Source organism: Mus caroli, chromosome 7 (assembly GCF_900094665.2).
Source record: "Mus caroli chromosome 7, CAROLI_EIJ_v1.1, whole genome shotgun sequence".
Classification (NCBI taxonomy): domain Eukaryota; kingdom Metazoa; phylum Chordata; class Mammalia; order Rodentia; family Muridae; genus Mus; species Mus caroli.
The window spans coordinates 24359249-24382815 of record NC_034576.1 but is presented as its reverse complement, the minus strand read 5'-3'; the positions used below and the strand labels follow the sequence as shown (position 1 = coordinate 24382815).

Genomic DNA, 23567 nt, shown 5'->3' with positions numbered 1-23567 from the left:
GCCGGCACGTTTACCCCAGATCATGAACTGTGATCCAGGCTGTGGTTGTTGCCTGGAGTCGGTTTTACAAGCTGCTGCTGTCAATCCAGTGGTTAAAAACAAACAGCTGAGCAGAGGTGTCACACATCTCTAGTCTCAGCACTTGGGAGGCAGAGGTAGGCCTGAGTTCAAGACCAGCCTGGTCTACAGAGTGAGTTCCGGGACAGCCAGGGCTACACAGAGAAACCCTGTCTCAAAGGGGGGAAAAAAAGACAGAAATGGAGCTCCGTGTGTTAGAGCACATCTGCAGCCCCAACACTCAGGAGGCTGAGGCAGGAGGATCCCTATGAGTTTGAATCCAGATTGAGCTACCTAGCAAAACCTAGAAAACAACAGAATAAAGACAACCAACAAACCCCAGAAATGTATTGTCTCAAACCGCGCTGCCAAAGTTAAGATGTCGGCAGGGCCACGCTCCATCTGAAGGTCTAGGAAGAAGTTTTCTTGTGTATAGCTCCTGGCGATGCCAGCGATCCTTAGTGTTCCAAGGTGGAGGTGGGTCAAATGGGTCACTACACACCCTGCCTGTGTTGCCACGTGTACTCTCTGCCTCTGCGTTTGTCTCTGTCCAGATTTCCTGTTCTCATTAAGGCACCAGTCACTGAACTATCTCATGAGCTTATTTTAACTTTGTTATGTCTGCAGAGACCCTATTTCAAAATAAGGTCATATTTACAGGTACCTAGGTCAGAACTTTAACCTATCTTTTGAGGGTTGGGCACGGTTCGACGCAACAGTGACCCATATATTTTCCATACAGTGGTGGCTGGTTGCAAGAGGTGGTGAGATTTAGCCAGGCAGAGCGGAGCAAGCCTTCTCCCAGCACTCGGGAGGCAAAGGCAGGCAGATCTCTGTGAGTTTTGAGTCCAGCTGGGTCTACATAGTGAGCTTCAGGACAGCCAGACCTACATAATGGCGCCCTGTCTCCAAAAAAAAAAGAAAGAAAAAGAAAAAGAAAAAAAAAAGTGGTGAGTCTTGGTCTTAAAATAAAAAGTGAGAAGATAGGCTGAAGATGTAGTTCACAGGTAGAGCCCCTGCCTAGAATCCCCCATGAGGGGTCAGGGGTGTGGCTCAGTGGTAGAGCCCCTGCCTAGAATCCCCCAGTGAGGGGCTGAGGGTGTGGCTCAGTGGTAGAGCTCCTTCCTAGAATCCCCCAGTGAGGGACTAGGAGTGTGACTCAGTGGTAGGGCCCCCACCTAGAATCCCCCAGTTAGGGGCTGGGAGTGTGGTTCGGTGGTAGGGTGCTTACCTAGTATGCACGCATAGAGGACTAGTTAAATCAATCCACAGTAAAGAGAAAACAAAGTCAGCCGTTGCAGAGAAGCACAGGCTGGCCCTTCAGATGGGTTCGTCCTCTGTAGCCCTCTCCTGCCTGTCTTGTTTCTACAAGCACTTGAGTTTACCACATTCTAAGGTGGTGAAAGTTTTGGGAAATCCTATAGTGAAGAAACCCTAGCTTCTCACCTCCCTCCTCTCATGCTATCTTCTGTCTCCCCCCACACCCGCGGGGGAGCTATCTATGAAGGGGAACTGTCCAACTCTTGTGGGGCTGTCCTCACTTCGAGTTTACCCATTTTGGGAGGTCCATCTCATTACAAATGCATCCCTTCAGGACTTTCCTGAACCCTGAGCTGTGCCTGCCCCTGGGTCTGGTTCTGTAGAGACTCAGCAACCGCTCCTCTCCGTGATGGCTCTTCCTGGCGTAGCCCTACCCATGCCAGGCTCACCCTGTGGCAATAAACAGACACCGTGCCAATGTGTTTAAAGATGGCACCTCTGGATTCACGTGTCATCGTCCAGAATGCTGGAGAGTCGCAGTGGTAGGATGGCATGCCTCGGGTCACATGGCGAGTAGGATTGTCAGAACTGCCCTGGGAGCTCAGAGCTCTAGCCACGCAGCCTGCCTGTCATGGCTTTTGCTTCAGCCATCCTTCACGGGGACATGGTTTCCAGTCCCCTCCCACCAGGGCCACCAGAGACTCCTGCAGCAGGTGCACGTCCTTTGCTTGGTAGCACACACAGTGCGGGGTCTTAGGGCTCCTCACGCAGCCTTTGCTTCCGTTTTCCTCTCCGTCTCGTCCTTTACCTGGACAGCACCTCTTTATCTGTCACACCCAGCTCTAATCCGTGTAATCTGTGTGGGTTTTCCTGTTCTGGTTGTGTCTGAATGTGCCTGAGGAGCACATTCTGAAAGATGTTTCAACAGAGTAGAGGAAGGAGGAGAGGTAGGTGGCCTGGTGTAGCACTGGCCATGCCACCATGCTGTGAGTGAGCCATAGACACTTCCTGTGTTTGTGCAGCATCAGGACCATCACCAGGCTGATGCTCAGCCATCTGCTGTCCCATCATGCTCTGATGGCTAGATCTCCTGTACTTCTCCCTGCAAGCGCTTTCCTCTTGCTCCTTTCCCTCCTAGCCACCCTCATTCTGGACCTTTCCACTCAGTCCTCTCAGCAGGGTTAAAGCTGAGTACAGATTCTAGGGATTCATTTTCATGGGCTGAGTTGACTGTGGCCCCATTTGCTTGCTCAGCAGTAGTTTGTGCTGTACCTCCACTGTGCTGGGTAGCACACAGGGACCAGGGACAGCATCTTCTGCCCTGACTTGCCCATGGCCTCCAGGCCTCTAGGCCAGCTCCTGGGCTTGAACTCCCATCTTTTCTGTTCACTTTCACTTCTTTTGCCTGTTCTGCTCTGTCCCTGCACTCAGGTCACTTGCATCCCCAGCCCTCCTGTGTGTTGGACCCTTGCAGAATCTAGGGACTTAGGAATGAGTCACAGTCGTCTTTGCTTCCCAGGAGACTCCCTGGCTTGTAGTGAAACTAAAATGTGTTACAATTTGGAAATACTAAGAAGTTCAGTCCGAAGCACTGTTAAGGCTGTGGGTATAGCATAATGTAGAACCCTGCCTAGAATCCCCCAGTGAGGGGCTGGGGGCGTGGCTCAGTGGTAGAGCCCCTGCCTAGAATCCCCCAGTGAGGGGCTGGGGGCGTGGCTCAGTGGTAGAGGCCCCTTTGTAGAATCCCCCAGTGAGGGGCTGGGGCGTGGCTCTGCAGAAGCACAGTACTTACTTCATTTGCCTGAGGCCAGGGTTCAAACCCCAGCACCACAAAACAAGCAAAAAAAAAAAAAAAAAAATCATGACCCCACCACTTTAAAATAATATTATAATATAAAGTAACGAGGGAGTGTTCCCCTGCCAGGTAAACTGTTTGTCAGTTTTCTTCCCTGCAGCTTCTAAGCTGTCCCTCTGAAAGGATGATTATATTAACTACAGTTGGATAATTGGCCCGTCTGGTGCTTGGTATGGTGCATTCTACTGAGCTGTGTGGATGTTTATCAAATCAATGAGGGATGTTTTGTCGTTAACAGTTTTTCAATCAAGGAAAGGGGAGGTGTCTCTTCAGGGGGGTCTTTCAGAATGCCTGGAGCGGGAGTTGGTATTGACTGGAAACTTAACATTAACTGTGAAAACATCGGTCTGTATTGGTTGAGTTGGAAAGGAGTACAGGACATCTCCCAGCTTAAGGAAATCTGCTAGGCCGCGAGGGTCTAGGGAATGCGTTCCCCACAGGGAATTTGGAACCAAGAACCGGGAGGTGGTGGAAGGTCAAAGATGGACAAGCCGGAGGAAAGGCTTTCGGACAGTGGGCAGTGTTGACGTAGGAAAGCTGGCAGGCTCAGAAGGTGGGAGGGAGAGATAACTGGATAAGTGTGGCTGGGCATCACACTGGCCAAGGCTGATGTCTGGGTGGCTGAAGAACAGCAGGAATGTTTGGCTCAGGTCACTGAAAAGGTCTGCTCGGAGTATTGGGCCCAGCTCTGGAGACATCTCCTCAGTGTCTTTCTGGAGCAAACAGAATGTCCCCTGCGTCTCCCTGCTCAGGAGAACAGATGTATCCGCTGGCCTCGTTTGAATCCATACCTAAGCCTTGGAGAACTGACTCACACTCCTGAGACCTAAGCAGGGGGCAAGGCGGGTCCCCAGATAGAAGAGTGGAGCCCTATTGTTTTAAAAAGGGACAGTGGTGTAGGGTCAGCAGATAGACCAGAGCTATGGAGTTCCGAAATTGGTAGTCCTGCCTGCTGATTCCTGGCCAGGATGTACAGTAACCTGGAATTTCAATAAAAGGTAACATGCGCACTGGGAGACTCCAAACACCTCTCCAAGGTTTGTTCAGTGACCCAGTCAGGAATGCCGCCTCACTGGCCCCGCCCCTCCATTGCTTCTATTTTTTAATTTCCTCCCTTGACCAAACTTAGTTTTTTGGATTTTTTTTTTATCCTATGTGTACCTGTGTGCATTTATGTGGAAAAAAAAATGCCATGTCAGGGTGGGTGTCTGTAGAGGCTAGGGGACCTGAAGCTGAAGTTTCAGGCAGCTGTGAGATGCCTGCTGAGCTGGCACAGAGCTTCGGTCCTCTGCAAGAACAGCAAGGGCTCCCAACTGCTGAGCCTCTCTCCAGCCTCCTTAGTTTCGTTTTAAAACTGAATCTAGCCGGGCAGTGGTGGCACACTTGGGAGGCAGAGGCAGGTGGATTTCTGAACCGTCTCGAAAAAGAAAACAAACAAAAACCTGAATCTACATGGCACAAGCTAACCTTGAACTCCTTTATAGCCCACACTGGCCTTGAACCTGTACTCCTTCCTCAACCCCCAGAAGCGCTGTGGCTCCCACCTCCTGCTCCGCGCTCTGTGCTCTGAACCCTTCTTAGCACACTGACTGGAACCATCACTTCCATGAAGTCCCCGGTGCATGCCGTGCCTACCCATAGCCGGCTGTCCTTGAGTATGGTGTGCGCTAGCAGGGAAACAGACCGTAAACAAACACAAACCAGCCAACAAGTGGTTCAGAGGAAGGGTGATTCACAAAACGAAACAAGGCCTCGTGGGAAAGGGAGGGGCTCGTCTAATGGGTGGTTAGGAAAGATTTCACTGAGAAGATGGCCTTTGAGAACCTAGGGCTGAGTGAGTCAGTTTTGAAAGAAAAGGGGGTGGGTGTGGGGGGGGGTGTCAGGGAAACAGCCAGATACAGGCAGAGAGGGAAAGCAGGCTGGCTTGAGCAAGGCACAGAGGGAAGCGATACGATTGGCTGGAGTGGGGTGGACAAGGAGGCTAGGCAGCGCACATCCTGTGATCCTGGCACTTGGGGGGTGGGGACAGGAGGATGAGGACTCAAGCCCTGCCTTAGCTATGTGAGACAGTGTCTCAACCAACCAACAAACCCACCACAGGCTGGGGACATGGCTTGGTGTATAAAGTACGCTGACAAAGCATGATGAAGACTCAGGTAGATCCCTAGCATCCTTGTAAAAATTGCGGGCTCAACAGTTCTTTCTTTTTTTTTTTTTTTTTAAAGATTTATTTATTATATGTAAGTACACTGTAGCTGTCTTCAGACACTCCAGAAGAGGGCGCCAGATCTCGTTACGGATGGTTGTGAGCCACCATGTGGTTGCTGGGATTTGAACTCTGGACCTTTGGAAGAGCAGTCGGGTGCTCTTACCCACTGAGCCATCTCACCAGCCCTCAACAGTTCTTTCTTACCTGCGATCCTAGCTCTGTGACAACAGGACACTTGGGGCTTGCTGGCCCACCAGCCTAGCTGACTTGTTGGTCTTCTGGTTCAGTGAGAGACCCTGTCTTAAAACATGAAGTGGAGAGTGACTGCCATCCTGTCCCTACATTCACACATACACATGTATACAGGCATGCGCATGCATGCATGAGTGTACAAAGATAAGTATGTGGGGAGGCAGGCATAAAAGGCTTTATTCTAAAGCCAGGGCTGGTAGCACATACTTGTACTCTAGCACTCAGGAGGCTGAGGCAGGAGGACTGCCCTGAGTTTGAGTTCATCTAGGCTATAGTGTGAGACCCTAACTCAAAAGACCAAAACACAATTGTTTTAGCTGGAGGCGTGGCCACTTGGTAAGAGTGCTTACATGAGTTCCTGGGTTCCATCTACAGCACTGCATGAACCTCTGGTGCTGGCATACGCCTGTAATCCCAGAATTCACAAGGTAGAGGCAGGAGGCACTGTTCAAAAGGATCAGAAGGGTTCAAGACTACCCTTGGCTACACGGTGAGATGGGGTAGCCTGAAATCCACACCTAGGGTTTGTCATGTGCCGGGCAGGCAGGCTGGCAATTAAACCAGGCACCAAGTCTTCTGAGAGGCGTTAAACAGGGGAGTGGCGTGAGTTGATTGACCCCTTATGGCTCCTTGTGTTGGCTGATGGGAAGAGGGGCTATAGATCTGGATGTAGAATCGAGAGCCATAGGAAGTGGGCACACAGGTGGGAGGGGAGGCTGGCTTGCACAGGAAGGATGTGGTGTAGGGACATGGATTGCACTGGCCAAGGACTGATTCCTGGGATTTTGGCTTCTGTACCTGGTTGGTTTTCCGAATTAGAAAAGAAACAAGTGTTTCATTGGACCTGTTGGGTCTTGAATTTACCACCACCACCACCACCAGGGTCTCACCATGAAGCCCTGGCTGACCTCTAACTCAATGAGATCCAGAAGCCCCCTCCCTGAGTGCTGGGATTAAAGGCGTGTACCTCCATAGCTAGCCTGAGGAGTCTCTTAATTACTCAAGTTGGGGCCGTCACGCAGGCAGGCCAGTATCTCTGGCTAACACTTCACAGAGCCTGGGTGGGAACTGGACCTTGTTCCTGGTTAAGAGGACAGATTTGAAAGGCAGATGGGGCTCGCACCGGTGACAGCTCACGATGGGGTAGGATGCGTGAGGGGACAGTGGCGGCTTGCGCCTGTGTGTAAGTAATGCGTTCAGATTTCTGAAGCGCTCTCTGAATAATGACATCATTCAGGCCCCAGTGAAACCCAGGGAAGAGTTACCCAGTTTTCTCTCATTTCCCAGATAAGAAAGCTGTGACCCAGAGGCAGGATTCAATAACGTGACTCCAAAGTCAGGCTATTTAGCATACTTGTCACCACAAATATTTATCATCTCTGTATGGTAGAAACATTTAAGGTCTTTGGGGGGGGGCAAGGGGGTGCTGAGGTGCAGCTTTGGTGGTAGAGCGCTTGCCCAGCATGCCTGAGGTCCTGGGTTCAATCCCTAGCACTGACAATAATAATAATTATAATAGTTGTTGTTTTCAGACAGAGTCTCTTGTAACCCATTCTGGGCTGAAAGTCTCTATGCAGCCCGAGCTGACCTTGAACGCCTCAACTTCCTGCCTCTGCCTCTGCTTCTGAGACTGCAGGCATACCCCACATACCACACCCCGCTCTCTTTAGCTGTTTGGAAATATGTAATATGTCATTAACTACAGCTACTTCCCTGCTGTACCAGAACAACAGAACTTTTCCTTCCTATCTAACCGAAACTGTACCCACTGACAGTGTCACCCTGCTGCCCATCCCCCACGCACCCTCCGCTAGAACGCAATGACAGCTCCTGTTCTCTCCTTTCCCACAGTTTGATTCTTCCCCCTCTCTCCGGCCTATTCTTAAGTCAAGGGTGTATCCAGAGCTGGTCACCATCTGCCAACACCCTCCAGTCATGGTGGTGGAGCTTTTCAGGGGTGGGAGGCATGGTGGGGTGAGGGCCTCCTCTCTGTGCACTGGGGTGAGGCGCAGCACCTGGGCCATCGTCGCAGCTGGCCAGCTCTGGGACTCTGACCTCTTCCCATTCACTCACATAGCTTTCTACCCCACCCCCACCTTCACCCCCAGTGGGGACTGAGGCCCGATGAGAAAGTGATCGCTTACACCGCCATGCCTTCACCCATGTAGCGCATTAGTTGTGTATCTGTCCTTCTGTCCCCGGTCTGTCTTTAGCAAAGCATAGTCAGACTGCCCTGTAACCTGTTGGGTAGTGTATGCACTGGAGGCAAGAACTGGTTCCTTCCCAGGCTGGGTGTGGTGATGGTAATGCCCACCCATAATCCCAGCATTGAGAAGGCAGAGGCAGGAAAGATTATAACAAGTTTGAGGCCAGCCTGGGCTATATAGTGTGTTCCCAGCCAGCCTGGGCTACATAATAAACTTAATCGTAGAAAAGAGCTGATCTCTTCCCTTCTCAGCTTCAGTAGGGTATGCTAACCCTCCCAGCTGGTTAGAGACAAAAAAATTGATTTATAAAATAGGCTGTCCAGGGTCTCTTCCAGCAGCTGTCAGCTCACTCAATTCCACCATTTGAGGCTTGAGTAGCGCGCCCCCAAGTGGCTAAAGAGAGCCAAGCGGCCTCTGGATTGTAGACCGATGGGGCCTCCTACTGGCCAAGCCCCGTGCCGGGTCTACTCCCTCCACGCTAAAATCTCTAACGATTTTATTCCTTCACTCAGTAAATTAGGGTAGGGTTGGATATGAGCGGGCGCCTTTCTTGGTGAGGATAAAGTAGACGGTTTTGTGTAGCTGGAGAGAAAGACAGGAAGCAGTTCCGGCAGAACAGAGGGGAATGTGATGCGAAGAATGTCTTCGTGACAGGAAAAGGGAGATAGGGGAGCAGGTGGCCGCCCTGAGGAAGAGCATTGATGGAGACTTGAATGAAGTGGAAGGGGGTGGGTCTTAGCATAAATAGCAAAGGCCTGGGCTGAGTGACAAGCACTGGAGGTTCCTTTTCGACTTGAGTGACAAGGAGGGGCTGTGTGGCCGGACAGGGATCAGAGGGCAGGAAAGTCTCAAGGAGAGGAAAGGCCCAGCCGAGCCAGGCTGCTGCCAAGTGCTTGGATGCTATCACACATGGGGACAAAGACAGTGCAGGCCAGATGGTTTAAAGTTCACAGTAGACGGAAATGGTGCATCTGTGGTTAGGGTAGTAAACACCAAGGTCTGTCCCACCCAAGGTCATCATTCCCTCCTGGGGTGGCTTGTCGATGCTGGGCTCTGGGGTGGCTTGTAGATGCTGGCTCTGGGGTGGCTTGTAGATGCTGGCTCTGGGGTGGCTTATAGATGCTGGCTCTCTGTCTTTTTTGACTGTAGCTGTACAGATGGTTGTAAGTCTTCATGTGGTTGTTGGGAATTGAATTTTTAGGACCTCTGCTTGCTCCAGTCGGCCTCCCTCACTCAGTTCCTGCTTGCTCTGGCCCAAAGATTTATTATTATACATAAGTACACTGTAGCTGACTTCAGACGCACCAGAAGAGGGCGTCAGATCTCATTCCGAGTGGTTGTGAGCCACCATGTGATTGCTGAGATTTGAACTCAGGACCTTTAGAAGAGCAGTCAGTGCTCTTATCCACTGAGCCATCTTGCCGCCCCACTCTCTGTCTTTTTAATTTAAAAAAATGTTTATAAGTATAAATTTTTAAAAGCATATTACAGTTTTGCCTGCAAGCATGTCTGTGTACCATGTACATGCCTGGTGCCCGTGGGGGCAAGAACAGGGCATCAAATCTCCTGCAACTAGAGTTACAGATGGTCGTGAGCTGCCTTGTGAGGGCTGGGAAGCAAACCTGGTCCCTTTGCGAGAGCAGCCAGTGCTCTTAAACTCTGAGCCATCTCAGTGTGTGTGCGCGCGCGCGTGCGCGCGCGCGGGCAGTGTAGTGTATTGCCAGGCAATGGTGGCACACTTCTTTAATCCTAGCACTTGGGAGGCAGAGACAGGGATTTCTGAGTTTGAGGTTAGCCTGGTTTGCAGAGTGAGTTCTAGGATGGTCAGGACTGCACAGAGAAACCTTGTCTTAAAAGGGGTGGGGGCTAGAGATGGCTCAGCAGTTAAGAGCACTGGCTGCTCTTCCAGAGATCCTGAGTTCAATTCCCAGCACCCACATAGTGGCTCATAACCATCTATAATGGGATCTGATACCCCTTTCTGGTGTGTCTGAAGACAATGACAGTGTACTTGTCTTAAATAAATAAATCTTGAAAGAGAGAGAGAGCAAACAAGCAAAAACCATTTTTTTTTCATCATGATGCTTTTTTGCATCTTACCAAAACCTTTTGTGGAAACTAAAAAAAAAAAAAAATTTAAAGTTTGCATCAAGTCACATACCTCCAAAAGGACATGAAAGTGAGTGGACTGGATCTGTGGTAGTTGGGGGTGGGGGGGGCGGCGGCAGGAGAGGGTAACAAGGCAAATATGGCTGAAATACATAGGTGCAGTATGGAAATATCAGAAGCCCAGTGTCATATATAATTAATATATGCTAATAACAGTTGGGCCATGGGGTGGCTCAGCACATAAAGATGCTCCCTGCCGAGACGCGAGGTCACATCCCAACATGCAGGCAACAGCCCACAAGCACCCGCGACTCTGACTGTGAGGAGTCTGACTCCTTCTTCAGGCCTCCATGTGTACACGCTGACATCCACACACATACATATGCATGAGCACACACCCAACCCACACCCAGACATCTGCAGCAGGAGGATGGCAGGTCATGGTCAGCCTCAGCTACATGGGGAATCTCGAGCCAGCCCAAGCTACATGAGACACTGACTCAGGAGAAAAAGAACCTCAGAAGTCTGTTGCTATCAGACCCTCTCTGGGTGCCTGGGGGTAGATGTGCTGTGACTTAGACCAGGATGGTGACAGTGGAAAGGGGAAGAAAAAGCAATGGGAGGTGAGGATGGGCTGCATGGGAAGGGTAGAGGAAGGCAGGGATCAAAGTTGGCTCCCAAGTCCCAGTCTGTGTAGCCAGACTGGGGTATGGCTACAGTTGTTTATTTTGTTTTAATAAGACATGCCTCTGCCTGCTAGAGGCTCAGCCTAGCAGAGGAAGAATAGGCGTTAGCAAATGCACCACTCTGTAAGGAGGGCAGTAGAGACAGGATGGGTGACCCCTTGTGGGCCCTGAAGGCTGCACCACTTGGAGAGCCTTTGGAAGAAAAACATCAGCCGGGTGGTACTTACCTGGGATGCTAGCACTTTGGAGGAGGAGGAAAGGAAGACCAATGGGCTTGCAAGGCTATCCTGCCTAAGGAAATGAGTATCAGGCCAGGCAGAGCTACTGGGAGGGGAGGGAGCAGGTACGGAGGGAAGAAGATAGGAAGGGAAGGAGGACAGAGAGGGAGGGAGGAGAGGAAGGGAAAGAGACAGAGAATGGTAGAGAAAATGACAGAGAGGCAGAGAGAGAGAGAGAGTGTGTGTGTGTGTGTGTGTGTGTGTGTAGGGAACATGACTATAGAATTGGGTTCTGAACCTTAGATGGCGCCACCAGCAATGGACACTTAAGTTTCGCTGCTTCTCAGCTGATCCACAGCTGGAGGGACAGGGGCATGGGGAGTTTTATAGGACTTAGGGTATAGATTCAGTCCCGAAGGATGTGGAATCCTTTGTCAAATTATGAACAGCGTGCCAAACACAAGCACACAGATCAGGTCCCCAATAACAGTGTACTCCCATGCCGGTGGCACTCGGAAGCCTTCAGAGATCGTGACATGCAAATAGAAATGCAAGCAGGATCCCATAGGAGGTCATGACCACATGGGGAAGTTTGCGTTATTGCTGATTCCAGGGACTCGGGTTATTTCTCTGATCCGCAGCTGGTGTGCACTTGAGCTGGAGCAGAGGCCCTTCGTGGGAAGGACGGCACACGTGCACGTCTGGTGGCTTCACACCCAGGAATGGAACTGTTGGGTGATAAGGAAGGCACTGCTGTAACAAAGAGCCACCGTCTGGTGACTTAAACCGCAGACCGTTCTGGAAGCCGGGAGTGTGGCAGGAGGTGTGGGCAGGGCCTCCAGTCCTCTCCTGTTGACTTGTAGACATCTTCTTTCCTGAGCCTGTTTACATCATTTCTGCTCTATTTATATCTATATCAAAATTTGCCCCCCTTTAAAACAAACACTTGCCTTCCATGTGTGTAGTGGGTTGTGAGTCTGTGTTCTGCACTGTCCTGGTGGTTGGGGTATGGAAGAGCTGCTGGGGAGACTTTAGATGTTGGGCTTTAGGAAAGCACAAGACATAGTTCAGGGGGTGGGAGAATGTGGTCTAAGATGTAGCAGACCAAAGCTGGGGTTCCCTGACTTCCGGCCATTGTGGTGTCACACATCGCAGTCAGGAATGAAGGATTGGGGGTCCACAGGCCACAGGCTGGAGACGAGGCCTGGAATGCTGGGGGCCCTCCGGCTGAAGACAAGGATGACAAGTGGGGAACTTCATCAGTGAAAGTCCTTAGCTTAGCGACTGTTGTTTGGAAGCACAGAGAGGCGACTTAGGAGACTTAGGCCGTGGCTCTGTAGATGAAGGCCTTCTCCACTGCTCTCCAGGATAGTTCCCCATGAAAGAGACAGTCCACATTTATCCATACTGGAGGAGTGTCTGGAGAGGAAAACCCTCAGGGCCTCTAGGTGTCTCATTAGCATGGAGAACTCTGATATGGGGAGTGTGGCCAGGAATCAGATAGGGAACAGGGAGGCACTTACCGTCTCAGGTGGGTACCTAGATACAAGGGTCTCAGACCCACTCTACCCTACCAACTTTGCTGGCATGGTCCACTGTCCCACGGTGGGCACCAGTGTGCCAAGGCATATGTGTGGAGGTCAGAGATGGTCTAGGGGGTCAGACTCAGATTGTCAGGATAGGCAGCAAGCCCCTTTACCCACTGAGCCATTGTGCCAGCACACCTAGGCAGTTAAATCACCGGCCTCATGAGCATTGGGCAAGTTCTTTACTATGCTACGCCCCCAGCCCCTCACTGGTGGATTCTAGGCACATGTTCTACCACTGAGCTAACACTTGGAGCCCTTTTCTTTCTTTCTTTTTTTAGATTTTATTTATTTATCATATGTAAGTACACTGTAGCTATCTTCAGACACTCCAGAAGAGGGCGCCAGATCTTGTTACAGATGGTTGTGAGCCACCATGTGGTTGCCGAGAATTGAACTCAGGACCTCTGGAAGAGCAGTCAGTGCCCTTAACCACTGAGCCATCTCTCCAGCCCCACCTCTTCTTTTCTTTTCTTTTCTTTTCTTTTCTTTTCTTTTCTTTTCTTTTCTTTTCTTTTTTTTTTAAAGATTTTATTTATTGTATGTATATGAATACACTGTAGTTGTCTTCAGATGCACCAGAAGAGGGCATCGGATCCCATTACAGATGGTTATGAGCCACCATGTGGTTGCTGGGAATTGAACTCACGACCTCAGGAAGAAGAGTCAGTGCTCTTAACCACTGAGCCATCTCTCCAGCCCTCTTTTCTTTTCTTAAGATTTATTTATTATTACATCTAAGTACACTGTAGCTGTCTTCATATGCACCAGAAGAGGACATCAGATCTCATCATGGATGGCTGTGAGCCACCATGTGGTTGCTGGGATTTGAACTCAGGACCTTCGGAAGAGTAGTCGGCACTCTTAACCACTGAGCCATCTCTCCAGCCTGCCTTTTTTTTTTTTTAAAGATTGATTGATTAATTGATGGATTGATTGATTTTAGCTGGGTGGTGGTGGTACCCACCTTTAGTCTCAGCACTCTGGAGGCAGAGGGAGGTAGGTCTCTGTGAGTTCAAATCTAGTGTGGCGTTCAATGCAAGTTCTAGAACAGCCAAGGCGCTCTCTCTCTCTCTCTCTCTCTCTCTTTCTCACACACACACAAATTTTAAATTTTTAAAATTATGTATACATGTGTGCCTGGGGCGCCACACTGTGTGAGTCACCTTGGAAGCCAGGAGAGGGTGTTAGCTTCTCCAGACCTAGCGCTATAAGTGGTTGTGAGCTGACAGATAGCTTTTAAAGTAATGATTTTTTAAACATTTATTTATTTAACATATATGAGTACTCTGTAGCTGTCTTCAGACACAGCAGAAGAGGGCATCAGATCCTGTTACAGATGGTTGTGAGCCACCATGTGGTTACTGGGAGTTGAACTCATGACCTCAGTCAGTGCTCTTATCCTCTGAACCATCTGTCCAGCCCCCAAATTAAACTTTTAACTACTGGCATGCAGCACCGATCCTGGCCTGAATTTTCCCCTTATAATGACACTATCATCCATAGTGCATTAGAGCACACTTTCTTTCTTTCGTTTTTTAAGATCTATTTATCTTATTCATATGAATACACAATCCCATTACAGATGGTTGTGAGCCACCATGTGGTTGCTGGGAATTGAACTCATGACCTCTGGAAGAGCAGTCGGTGTTGAGCAGTCGGTGTTCTTAACCCCTGAGCCATCTCTCCAGCTCTAGAACGTAGCCTCATGGCCGTGTTTTAAGTTGATCATCTGCAAAAACCCTATCTCCAAATCAGTCCGCATTCTGAACTCTCCTCCACAGAAATTAGCACTGCAGCTTTTCTCCGAGTGGCTGTACCAACACACACCTGCTATTTGCTAGAGCGCATCAGAGATAATTCCAGACATCATAGCCCACGCCTTGGGAGCATTTTAAAGAGAGAAAAGACTTAGTCTGGTTTACATTTTAAAACAAGTCTATTTGTTCTGTGGGAATGTAAGACAGGGCAAACATTTCAGCAGGAAGGGAAAGGCAAAGAATGAACCCTCCTGGGGCAGCTGGGAGGACAGGACCTTCAGGTGCCCCGTGGTCGCTGTGCTGTTCCAAGCCCAGTGGACCACAGCTTGCTCTACCAACCAGGCTACAAGTCGCCTGGCTTCAACCCCTTGGGGGGCCCATCACCTCCTGCTGAAGGGGAGATCCAGCCCGAAATCATTCTGTGTTTCTCTCTGTCCCCTCTCTGCCAGGACATACAGCAACTCCTCCAGCTCCAGCAGCTGGTGCTTGTCCCCGGCCACCACCTCCAGCCACCTGCTCAGTTCCTGCTGCCACAGGCGCAGCAGAGTCAGCCAGGTGAGACCTCAGCCCAGCAGACACCTTCTCCCGCCTGCCCGCCTGTATTCCATCACCTGCTCACTCACCTTCTGTGTTCTTAATTGCCTCTCCAGGCCTGCTACCAACGCCAAATCTATTCCAGCTACCTCAACAAACCCAGGGAGCTCTCCTGACCTCCCAGCCCCGGGCTGGGCTTCCTACACAGGTGAGACTGTCCACTGAGTTCATTAAACCACTGGCCATATCCTGAGTAAGGGCTGAGTAGCTGAGTGTGGGCGGGGCCTGTGAAAGCCATTGGCCTACCTCATACCCCTCTCTTCCATTGGCCCATCTCACGCCCATGAGCACTTGAGGGACCTGAGGCTCAGCCCTACTCTGCCACCAACTGGCTGTAGGAAGTCAGACAAGCTAGGCTCCATGCCTGGGTCAGCTCCTTGCTTCATAGAATGAAGGGCTTCAAAGCAGACCAGAGGTTCCAAAGGACTTGAAAATCTGATGAAATATTTAGCTCAGAGGCTGAAGGTGTGGCTCAGTTAGTAAAGTGCCCACATAGCCACAAGGACCTGAGTTCGAGGACTCCTCGGAACCCAGGTTAAAAACTGAGTGTGGCAGTGATTTCACCCTCAGGGCACGGAGGTTAACAGCACGTGGATACTTGGCCAGCCAGCCTAACCAATAAGTTTCAGCTTTGTTGAGAGACCTTGTCTCAAAACTAAAAAACCTTTTAAAAGTAGCAAGGATCTGAGGAAAGACACCTGCCTGATGGTGATTTCAGGCTCTCCACACTCACGTGCACTCCTGACACATATGCGCACACACACCCGGGAACTCTGTCAGAAGGACTGAATAGTTTACAACCCACACAGGTCTTAGCTGTAGTGCTGAGTTCCTAATGCCCCAAAGTCTAGGCATTCCTGTGACAACAGCATCAGAACTCATTTGGCTGCTCAGGCTGCCCTGCCTGCCTGCCTTGCTGGGGCGTCCTGTATCCCTCCTGGGATGGTAGTGCCTTTGCTACCAAGCTGTTGATGTGGCTGATACAAAGTGATACCTTGAATCCAGCAGGGCTCATATCCTCATGGCTTCCCAAACACACCCGCCCCAGGATCTTAGATCACCAAAGACCCTTGGGACAGAAATCTGCACCAACCGCTTGACTCCAATTTTTCATTTTTACAACAGTGAATCATTCTGGAGAGTTTGTTGCTTCTTGTCCAGTCCTCTAACTGTCCCAGTCCTCTAACTGTCGTCCAGGCCCTATCCATTTCTGTACCTTTTCTCTGCTTGCAAGCTTCTTGTCCAGTCCTCTAACTGTCGTCCAGGCCCTATCCATTTCTGTACCTTTTCTCTGCTTGCAAGCTTCTTGTTTTTAAGACTCTTTTATTTTATTTATATTTTAGTATTATTAGAGAGTCAATCCAGAATTTTTAGTATACTAGGCAGGGGGCTCTACCACTGAGCCACACCCCCAGCCCTCTTTTCATACTTTACTTTGAGATGGTCTTTCTGAGTTGCTCAGGCTGGCATTGAACTCACTCAGTAGTTCAGGCTGACCTTAAAAGAATCCCTCTGCCTTGTTCTCTGGAGCAGCTATATGTTTGCTGTCAGGCCTTTAATTTTTTTTTTTAGAGCAGTTTTAAATGCACAGTAAAACTGAGCTCAAGATAGATCCCATATGTCTCCTGTCCTCCACGTGCACCACCTCCCTCTTTCAGCATCCTCGACCCATATAAGACCCATCTGTAGTCCAGGCAGCTACACGTCAATGTCACATCTATAGACAGAACCTCAAGCTTTACTCTATGCCTCTGGGCTTGGACAACCTGCTTATTAGTAATCGTAATCTAATAATCCGATGGGCAGGTAGAGTTGTGGTGATGCTTTCTCTTCAATGGAGGGGGTGTCGGTTCCAGGAGGGTTAAGACGAGCTGAGTTGCCTGTCGAGTCAGTACCAGAGGATCATGGAGGATGAACCCCCTGTCCCTAGCTTTGAGCCCACTGAGCCATCAGCAAAAGACACTGGCTGCTCCTTCTGAGAGGTTCGGCTCTCTAAACGAAGGTGAAGAGTAATTGAGAGGACCACGGTAGGCAGTGGAGTAAAACCTTTTAACAGGATTAGAGATGAGTGTGGGCGACTTGGGCAGGTGAGGTGAGTCTGAAGCAAGCCAATGCACAACCATTGCTTAGCCCCATCCAGGTCCTCCATCCCGCATCCCATCCACCTGCCCACCCCACCGGACTATGACTCGCCCCACGCTGCCCAACCCACACCTCTCACACCCGCAGCCCCCGAAATGCTTGGAGCCGCCCTCCCACCCGGAGGAGCCCAGTGACCTGGAGGAGCTGGAGCAGTTCGCTCGCACCTTCAAGCAACGCCGCATCAAGCTGGGCTTCACACAGGTCTGGGACCGCCTTATGAGGTAGCGGGTGGAGGTGGGGGCACGGAACAAAAATACAAAGGTCCAAGCGCCGGTAGAGTTAGACCAGGAGGGCCCGCCTTAACTTCCAAACCCTACCTCCTTGTCTCTGGACCAGGGTGATGTGGGCTTGGCCATGGGCAAGCTCTATGGCAACGACTTCAGCCAAACGACCATTTCCCGCTTCGAGGCCCTTAACCTGAGCTTCAAGAACATGTGTAAACTCAAGCCCCTCCTGGAGAAGTGGCTCAACGACGCAGGTGAGCCTGGCCGGAGGCTCCAATGTGGCACCCTGCAAAGGGGACTGGTGATGGGGCAGGGCCGGAAGTGATCGCCGGAAGTGATCCTTGTCTCCTGTTTTCACAGAGACTATGTCTGTGGATTCAAGCCTACCCAGCCCAAACCAGCTGAGCAGCCCCAGCCTGGGTTTCGACGGGCTGCCGGGGCGGAGACGCAAGAAGAGGACCAGCATCGAGACGAATGTCCGCTTCGCCTTAGAGAAGAGTTTCCTAGCGGTGAGTTCCTCCCACTGGTGACCAGGAAGGTTATCAGGTGGAAGAACTCGGCTCAACAACCCTCTCTGCCTGTAGAACCAGAAGCCTACCTCAGAGGAGATCCTGCTGATCGCAGAGCAGCTGCACATGGAGAAGGAAGTGATCCGCGTCTGGTTCTGCAACCGGCGCCAGAAGGAGAAACGCATCAATCCTTGCAGTGCGGCCCCTATGCTGCCCAGCCCGGGAAAGCCGACCAGCTACAGCCCTCACCTGGTACCCAGAATTTGGGGGCTATGTGTTGGAGGTTGGGGAGGGGTCGGGAGTCAGGGCATAAGCCTGTAAGGCATCTGTGTGAAGCAAACGTACCTCAACTAGAAACAGGAGCTTCTGGGGAGAGTATGTCACACACAGAGCGGTCACCAAGGGACACGGTCTCCAGGAAAATATGCCACCCAGCCGGAGTGGAGGTCAGAAGACAGCTTTTGGGAGTTAGTTCTCTTCTTGTACCATGTATGTTCCAGGGATCAAACACAGGTTGTCAAGCTTGGCAAGGAGTGACTTCGTCTACCAAACCATCTCCAGGCCCCAGACTGTTGTCTGATGTGGTGGGTACAAGCTCCCACAGATAGATACACTGACATAGTTAGACAAGAGTTGTGACCGGCACATTAGCATAAAGGGGGACACAGTATGGTTCAGGCAGGACCACACAGGCTCCCTCCTGCAGAGGCAGGAAGGGCCATCATTAGACCTGTGAGGCACCTGCAGCACCACAGCCACACAAGTCCGCTGTTACCAGACACATCTGAGCTATCCTTTCTTCTGTTCCCCATATTTCTGTTTGTGAAAAGGGCTGTGGTATCTAGAGAGGAGCCCTTCAACTCCAGGGCAAGGAGGAAGGAGGGAATCTTTTGAGAGTTAGCCAGCCACATGAAGGAGGAGGAGTACCTGGAAGGATCACATTCCACCAGGTCCAGCTTGCACAAAGGCTTAGTTAGATGCCAAGGCATACTGAATTCCAGGGCAATGCAGTGTGTGGCTGGAGCTGCTGGGAGTGAGCTTGCGAGTGGAGAGTTGGCAAGGGCAGATACATCATGAGTTTTGCTACTGGTGGTGGTTGGTTGGTTTGGTTGGTTTGAGTTTTCTTCCTTCCTTCCTTCCTTCCTTCCTTCCTTCCTTCCTTCCTTCCTTCCTTCCTTCCTCTCTCTCTCTCTCTCTCTCTCTCTCTCTCTCTCTCTCTCTCTCTCTTTTTCTTTTTCTCCTCCTCCTCCTCTCTTCTTCTTCCTCCTTCTCTTGAGACAAGGTTGCCTAGAATACACTAGGCAGTCCAGTTCCAATTTGTGATTCTCCTGCCTCAGCCTCCTGAGTGCTGGGACTAAAAGCATGCGCCACCATCGCCCATTGGATACCTCATGTTTTACCAAGAAACTAAATCATGGGGTTTGATGCTGTCACTCTTCACAGTTTCTAGGCAGAGTCTGATTTCATGACATGAGTCTGTCTCAGGGCTTGCCAGAGTTTGTCTTCTGTAAGGAGAGGCTTTGAACTCCTGATCCTCCTGCCTCTCCTTCCTGAGTGCCCAAACTTTTATTTATTTATTTATTTATTTATTTATTTATTTATTTAGGTGTTTTTCGAGACCGGGTTTCTCTGTGTAGCCCTGGCTGTCCTGGAACTCACTTTGTAGACCAGGCTGGCCTCGAACTCAGAAATCTGCCTGCTTCTGCCTCCCAAGTGCTGGGATTAAAGGCGGGCACCACCACTGCCCGGCCATTTGTTTGTTTGTTTGTTTGTTTTTTGAAGACAAGATTTCATGACATGTAGCCCAGGCTGGACTCTAACTTCCTATGTAATTCAGGCTTGCCTGACTCTCTTACAAAGAGAGTTCCTTCTAGCAGGAATACACAGAGCAGTTGTCCAGGTGCTATCACTGAAGATAGGACCAGCTCTACAGGGACACTGGCCAGACAGGAGAGTGTCAGAGAATCCATGGAGAACTCTCTCAGCTTCCTGCTTGTGGCGCAGGACCACTGGGTACACTCACGGGAAGATGATGTGCTTGTACCTGTCTCCTCACCCTTGCGTGGGGCAATGGGAGTAGGGTGCCCAGGGAACGCTGTGGGAGGCTGCCTTGTGACAGTAGTGTCTTACCCTACTTTCTTCTCTTCCCAGGTCACACCCCAAGGGGGCGCAGGGACCTTACCATTGTCCCAAGCTTCTAGCAGTCTGAGCACAACAGGTTAGGGGCAGGCTGGGAGGGAGACCGGGATGACACACACTGCATGGCTACAGCCTGAGGTTCAGCGGTGGCTCTGGGCAGCTGTGGACCTCAAGGCCGAGTCTCTCGGGTGGTGCTGGGCAGACAGAGCAGCCTCTAGTCAGCTCCACAGTTCCCTGGAAGGCAGCACTCATTGTCCCCTGGCCTCTGTCAGGTGTTTGCCCTGTGATGGAGCTGCTCAGTGCACAGAGCTCTGGGGTCCATCTCCAGCCTCAGGATTTCTTTAAACATTTTATTTGTTTGTTTTTATTTATGAGCTGGGGTTGTTTGTTTGTTTTGCATCATGAGCATGCTGTGCCCAATAGACACCAGAAGAGGGCATCAGATCCCCAGGAACTGGAGTTGCTAACAGTTATGAGCTACCCTATGGGTGCTGGGATTCCAAAAGCCTAGGTCCTCTGGAAGAGCAGCCAATGCTCTTGACTGCTGAGCCATCTCTCCAGCCTGTTTAAAAAATAAAATTAATAACAGAAAGCAAACACTCTATCGCTCCTTTCAGGTGAAGAAATAATAAATGGAGGATTGTAAATTATGGGAAGGAGCTGGCACCCACTGGACCAGGTCCTTTATACAATATGTGCACTGACTTTAATCTTCATACTCAGTTCATGACGTTAGTCCCATTTTCCATGAGGGAACTGAAGGTCAGAGAGGTTGGTGTGTTCACCATAGGACACAGACAGGACTGGGATCTGGTCTTGCCAACTTGACCCTCAGTGACCCCTCTCAAGTTGCCCACTCTTGATCGTCCAACAGCACAGATGTAGCCTAGACGCATCTCCAGCTCCTGGAGGAAGCCATAGGACCGGGTCTCCTGAGCAAGCCACTTCTTGTCCACATCAAAATGGTCTGGGCCACTGTTTGCAGAAAGCCAGTGCCAGTGTTCATTTTGACTCCTATCCTGAGCTAGAAACAGAAGGGTTCTGGGGAGGGGGTTGGGATAGCGTTCCACCCCTCTGGGTATACAATAGAGATCGCCCAGACGTCCTTCATAAGGGACCAGAGGAAGCTGAAGACCCTGCTTTCTGTCTTTCTCCGGCAGTTACTACCTTATCCTCAGCTGTGGGGACGCTCCATCCCAGCCGGACAGCAGGAGGGGGTGGGGGTGGGGGCGGAACTGCGCCCCCCCTCAATTCCATCCCCTCTGTCACTCCCCCACCCCCGGCCACCACCAACAGCACAAACCCGAGCCCTCAAGGCAGCCACTCGGCTATTGGCTTGTCGAGCCTGAACCCCAGCGCGGGGTAAGTGTGCAGCTGTAGGTGGGAGGTCTCAGCTGCTCTCAGGGTGGGGAGATGCACCTCAGTTCTGCCATGGGTGCCCCCGCCCCCCTCATCCCCCCGCTAATGCCTCTGCTTTGCTCTTGCAGAAGCACAATGGTGGGGTTGAGCTCTGGGCTGAGTCCAGCCCTCATGAGCAACAACCCTTTGGCCACTATCCAAGGTGCGTGCTGCCTCATGTCACCCCATTGCCACCAGTCCTGTCCTCTCCTGGGCCTTGAGCCCACTCCCTCCCCCCATTGCTGCCCCAGCCATGCCATCCCGCCCCCCTGCTCACTGCATTGCTTGCCTCTTCATCATCCCCAGCCATCTTCGGGAAAGGTGTGAGGGGTGCTGCTTCACGGGAGTCGGTGGGACAGATGGGGAGACGGGGTACTCAGTCAGGGTCCACAGAGGCCAAGGTCTCCCTAGCCTGATGTTCAACCTCAGCTCAGCCTCTCTTTCTCCTCATCAGCCCTGGCCTCTGGTGGAACCCTGCCCCTTACCAGCCTTGATGGCAGCGGGAACCTGGTGCTGGGGGCAGCCGGTGCGGCCCCAGGGAGTCCCAGCCTAGTAACCTCGCCTCTCTTCTTGAACCACACCGGTCTGCCCCTGCTCAGTGCCCCACCAGGCGTGGGCCTGGTCTCGGCGGCGGCTGCAGCCGTAGCAGCATCCATCTCCAGCAAGTCTCCTGGCCTCTCCTCGTCTTCTTCATCCTCATCATCCTCCACTTGCAGTGATGTGGCAGCACAGACCTCTGGAGGCCCCGGAGGACCCGAGGCGGGGTCCAAGGCTGAGTGAGAGCCGACCATGCCTCCCCTCCTACTCCTCTGAGTCTCCTGACCTTGGTCCCCTGCCCAAGAGAGGGTAAGGAGGCTGGTGGGGGATACGGTGGATCCTTGGAGCAGGAGTGACAAAGGAGGAAAAGACCAAAAATCCAACCAAAAAGAAAACAAAACAAAAAAACAACAAAACAAAAAAATAAACAACAAAAAAAAAAAACAAAGAAACCAACCAACAACAAAGAAAACCAAAAATATTCACAACAGAAACCAGCTACCCTAAAGGAAATAGATGGAAAGCAAAGAAACGAACAACAACAACCAAACAACAACAAAAACAACAATAAAACAACACCTCCAAACTAACCAAACCCCCCACCCCCAAACTGAACAAACCAAAAACCAGTCTTGAGCCAGATCTTGGAGTGCTCACTGCTATGACACCAAATAAGAACCTTCAGCCAGGAGCGGAGCAGCCTCCAGCAGGTCGGACCTCATGGGCAGAGCCCTGGCTGTGGGACCAACTCCTAACCTTACCCCACTGAGGGTGGGCAGAGAAGGAACCAGAGAATGTGCCAGCTTGCTGGCCCAGCCCCAGCTCTGGGCCAATGGAGACAGGTACTGCCTGGGGCAGGAGGCCCAGGGCCCAGAGCCACCTACCAAATGGTCTTTTCCACAAGGTAAAAGAGGAAGGACCCGAACAACCTTTCACCAAATACTCAGTAGCTTCATCCAAAGGATGTACAGAGTTTTTAGCGTTGCGCTCAACAGAATGTGTGTCCCTTCTACGTGTTTCCTCTCCCCAGCCCCCCAGCTCTCCCCAACAGGGCAGGGGGTCTCGCTTTAACCCCTCCCCCCACCACCCCCAGCCTGGGGAGAGTTCAGAGGAAGGCCTGGGAATGGGCTTTTTTGTCCTCTGCCCCTTTCTTTCTCCCTTTGAAGGGTGGGCTAGGCCATTTTTTGCCGAGTTCCAGCTCTCAAAAGCCCCTCCTCAGCTCCCCCATCACCTTTCTGCTCTGGAGTCTACCTCCTCCCCAGACTGTGGGAAGGTGGTCGGTTCAAGCAAAGGGGGATACAGTGAGGGCAACCAAGTTGTCTTTCTTCCCATCCTGTCTGTCAGTTTCCCTGAAAAAAAAAATCATATTCCAGTGCCTATCCGTGGGATCTTCACGTTCTTTGACATTAACCAGAAACCAAAAAGATTAACTCGCCTCGCTCTGCCCACCCTACGCCCCCTATGACACTGGCAGATAGATACCTCTCCCTTCCCTTTCCCTCCCCACCTTCCAATGCACACACGCACACACCCCAGTGGTGGGCTCCGCCGGATGGCATCCCCATCAGAACCGCATGGTGGTGACATCACCATGACCTGTGGTTCCCCATGCAAGTGGCTACCACTCCCACGAGACCTCCACGAGTCTTGGCTGGACCCTGTATTTGCCTAGCTCTGGACAAATCTCAACAGTGGACAGAGGAGACACTACTGGGAGCCACCATGCCCTCCTACCATGGAGGCCAACAAAGTTTTGAACCAAAAAAAAAAAAAAAAAACCAAAACAAAAAAACACAAAACCCAACAAAAAACAAAAACAGAAAAC

General features: G+C 51.2%; 1 protein-coding gene across 6 annotated transcripts in view; it reads left to right on the top strand.

Moving 5' to 3' along the window:
• Pou2f2 (POU class 2 homeobox 2) overlaps positions 1–23550 on the top strand; it is a 41854-nt gene extending 18304 nt beyond the window's left edge. The window contains exons 6-15 of one of the 6 annotated variants that reach the window (XM_021166769.2): positions 14649–14754; positions 14850–14941; positions 17023–17136; positions 17272–17413; positions 17520–17668; positions 17744–17920; positions 19820–19886; positions 20968–21169; positions 21295–21368; positions 21660–23550. In XM_021166769.2, coding sequence (XP_021022428.1) covers positions 14649–14754; positions 14850–14941; positions 17023–17136; positions 17272–17413; positions 17520–17668; positions 17744–17920; positions 19820–19886; positions 20968–21169; positions 21295–21368; positions 21660–21985 — 1449 coding nt within the window. In that variant the 3' untranslated portion in view covers positions 21986–23550. Of the gene's footprint in view, positions 1–14648; positions 14755–14849; positions 14942–17022; positions 17137–17271; positions 17414–17519; positions 17669–17743; positions 17921–19819; positions 19887–20967; positions 21170–21294 lie in introns of all 6 variants that reach the window. The other 5 variants (XM_021166772.2, XM_021166773.1, XM_021166771.2 and 2 more) reach the window with 5 other exon arrangements.
• The last annotated feature ends 17 nt before the right edge of the window (positions 23551–23567 follow it).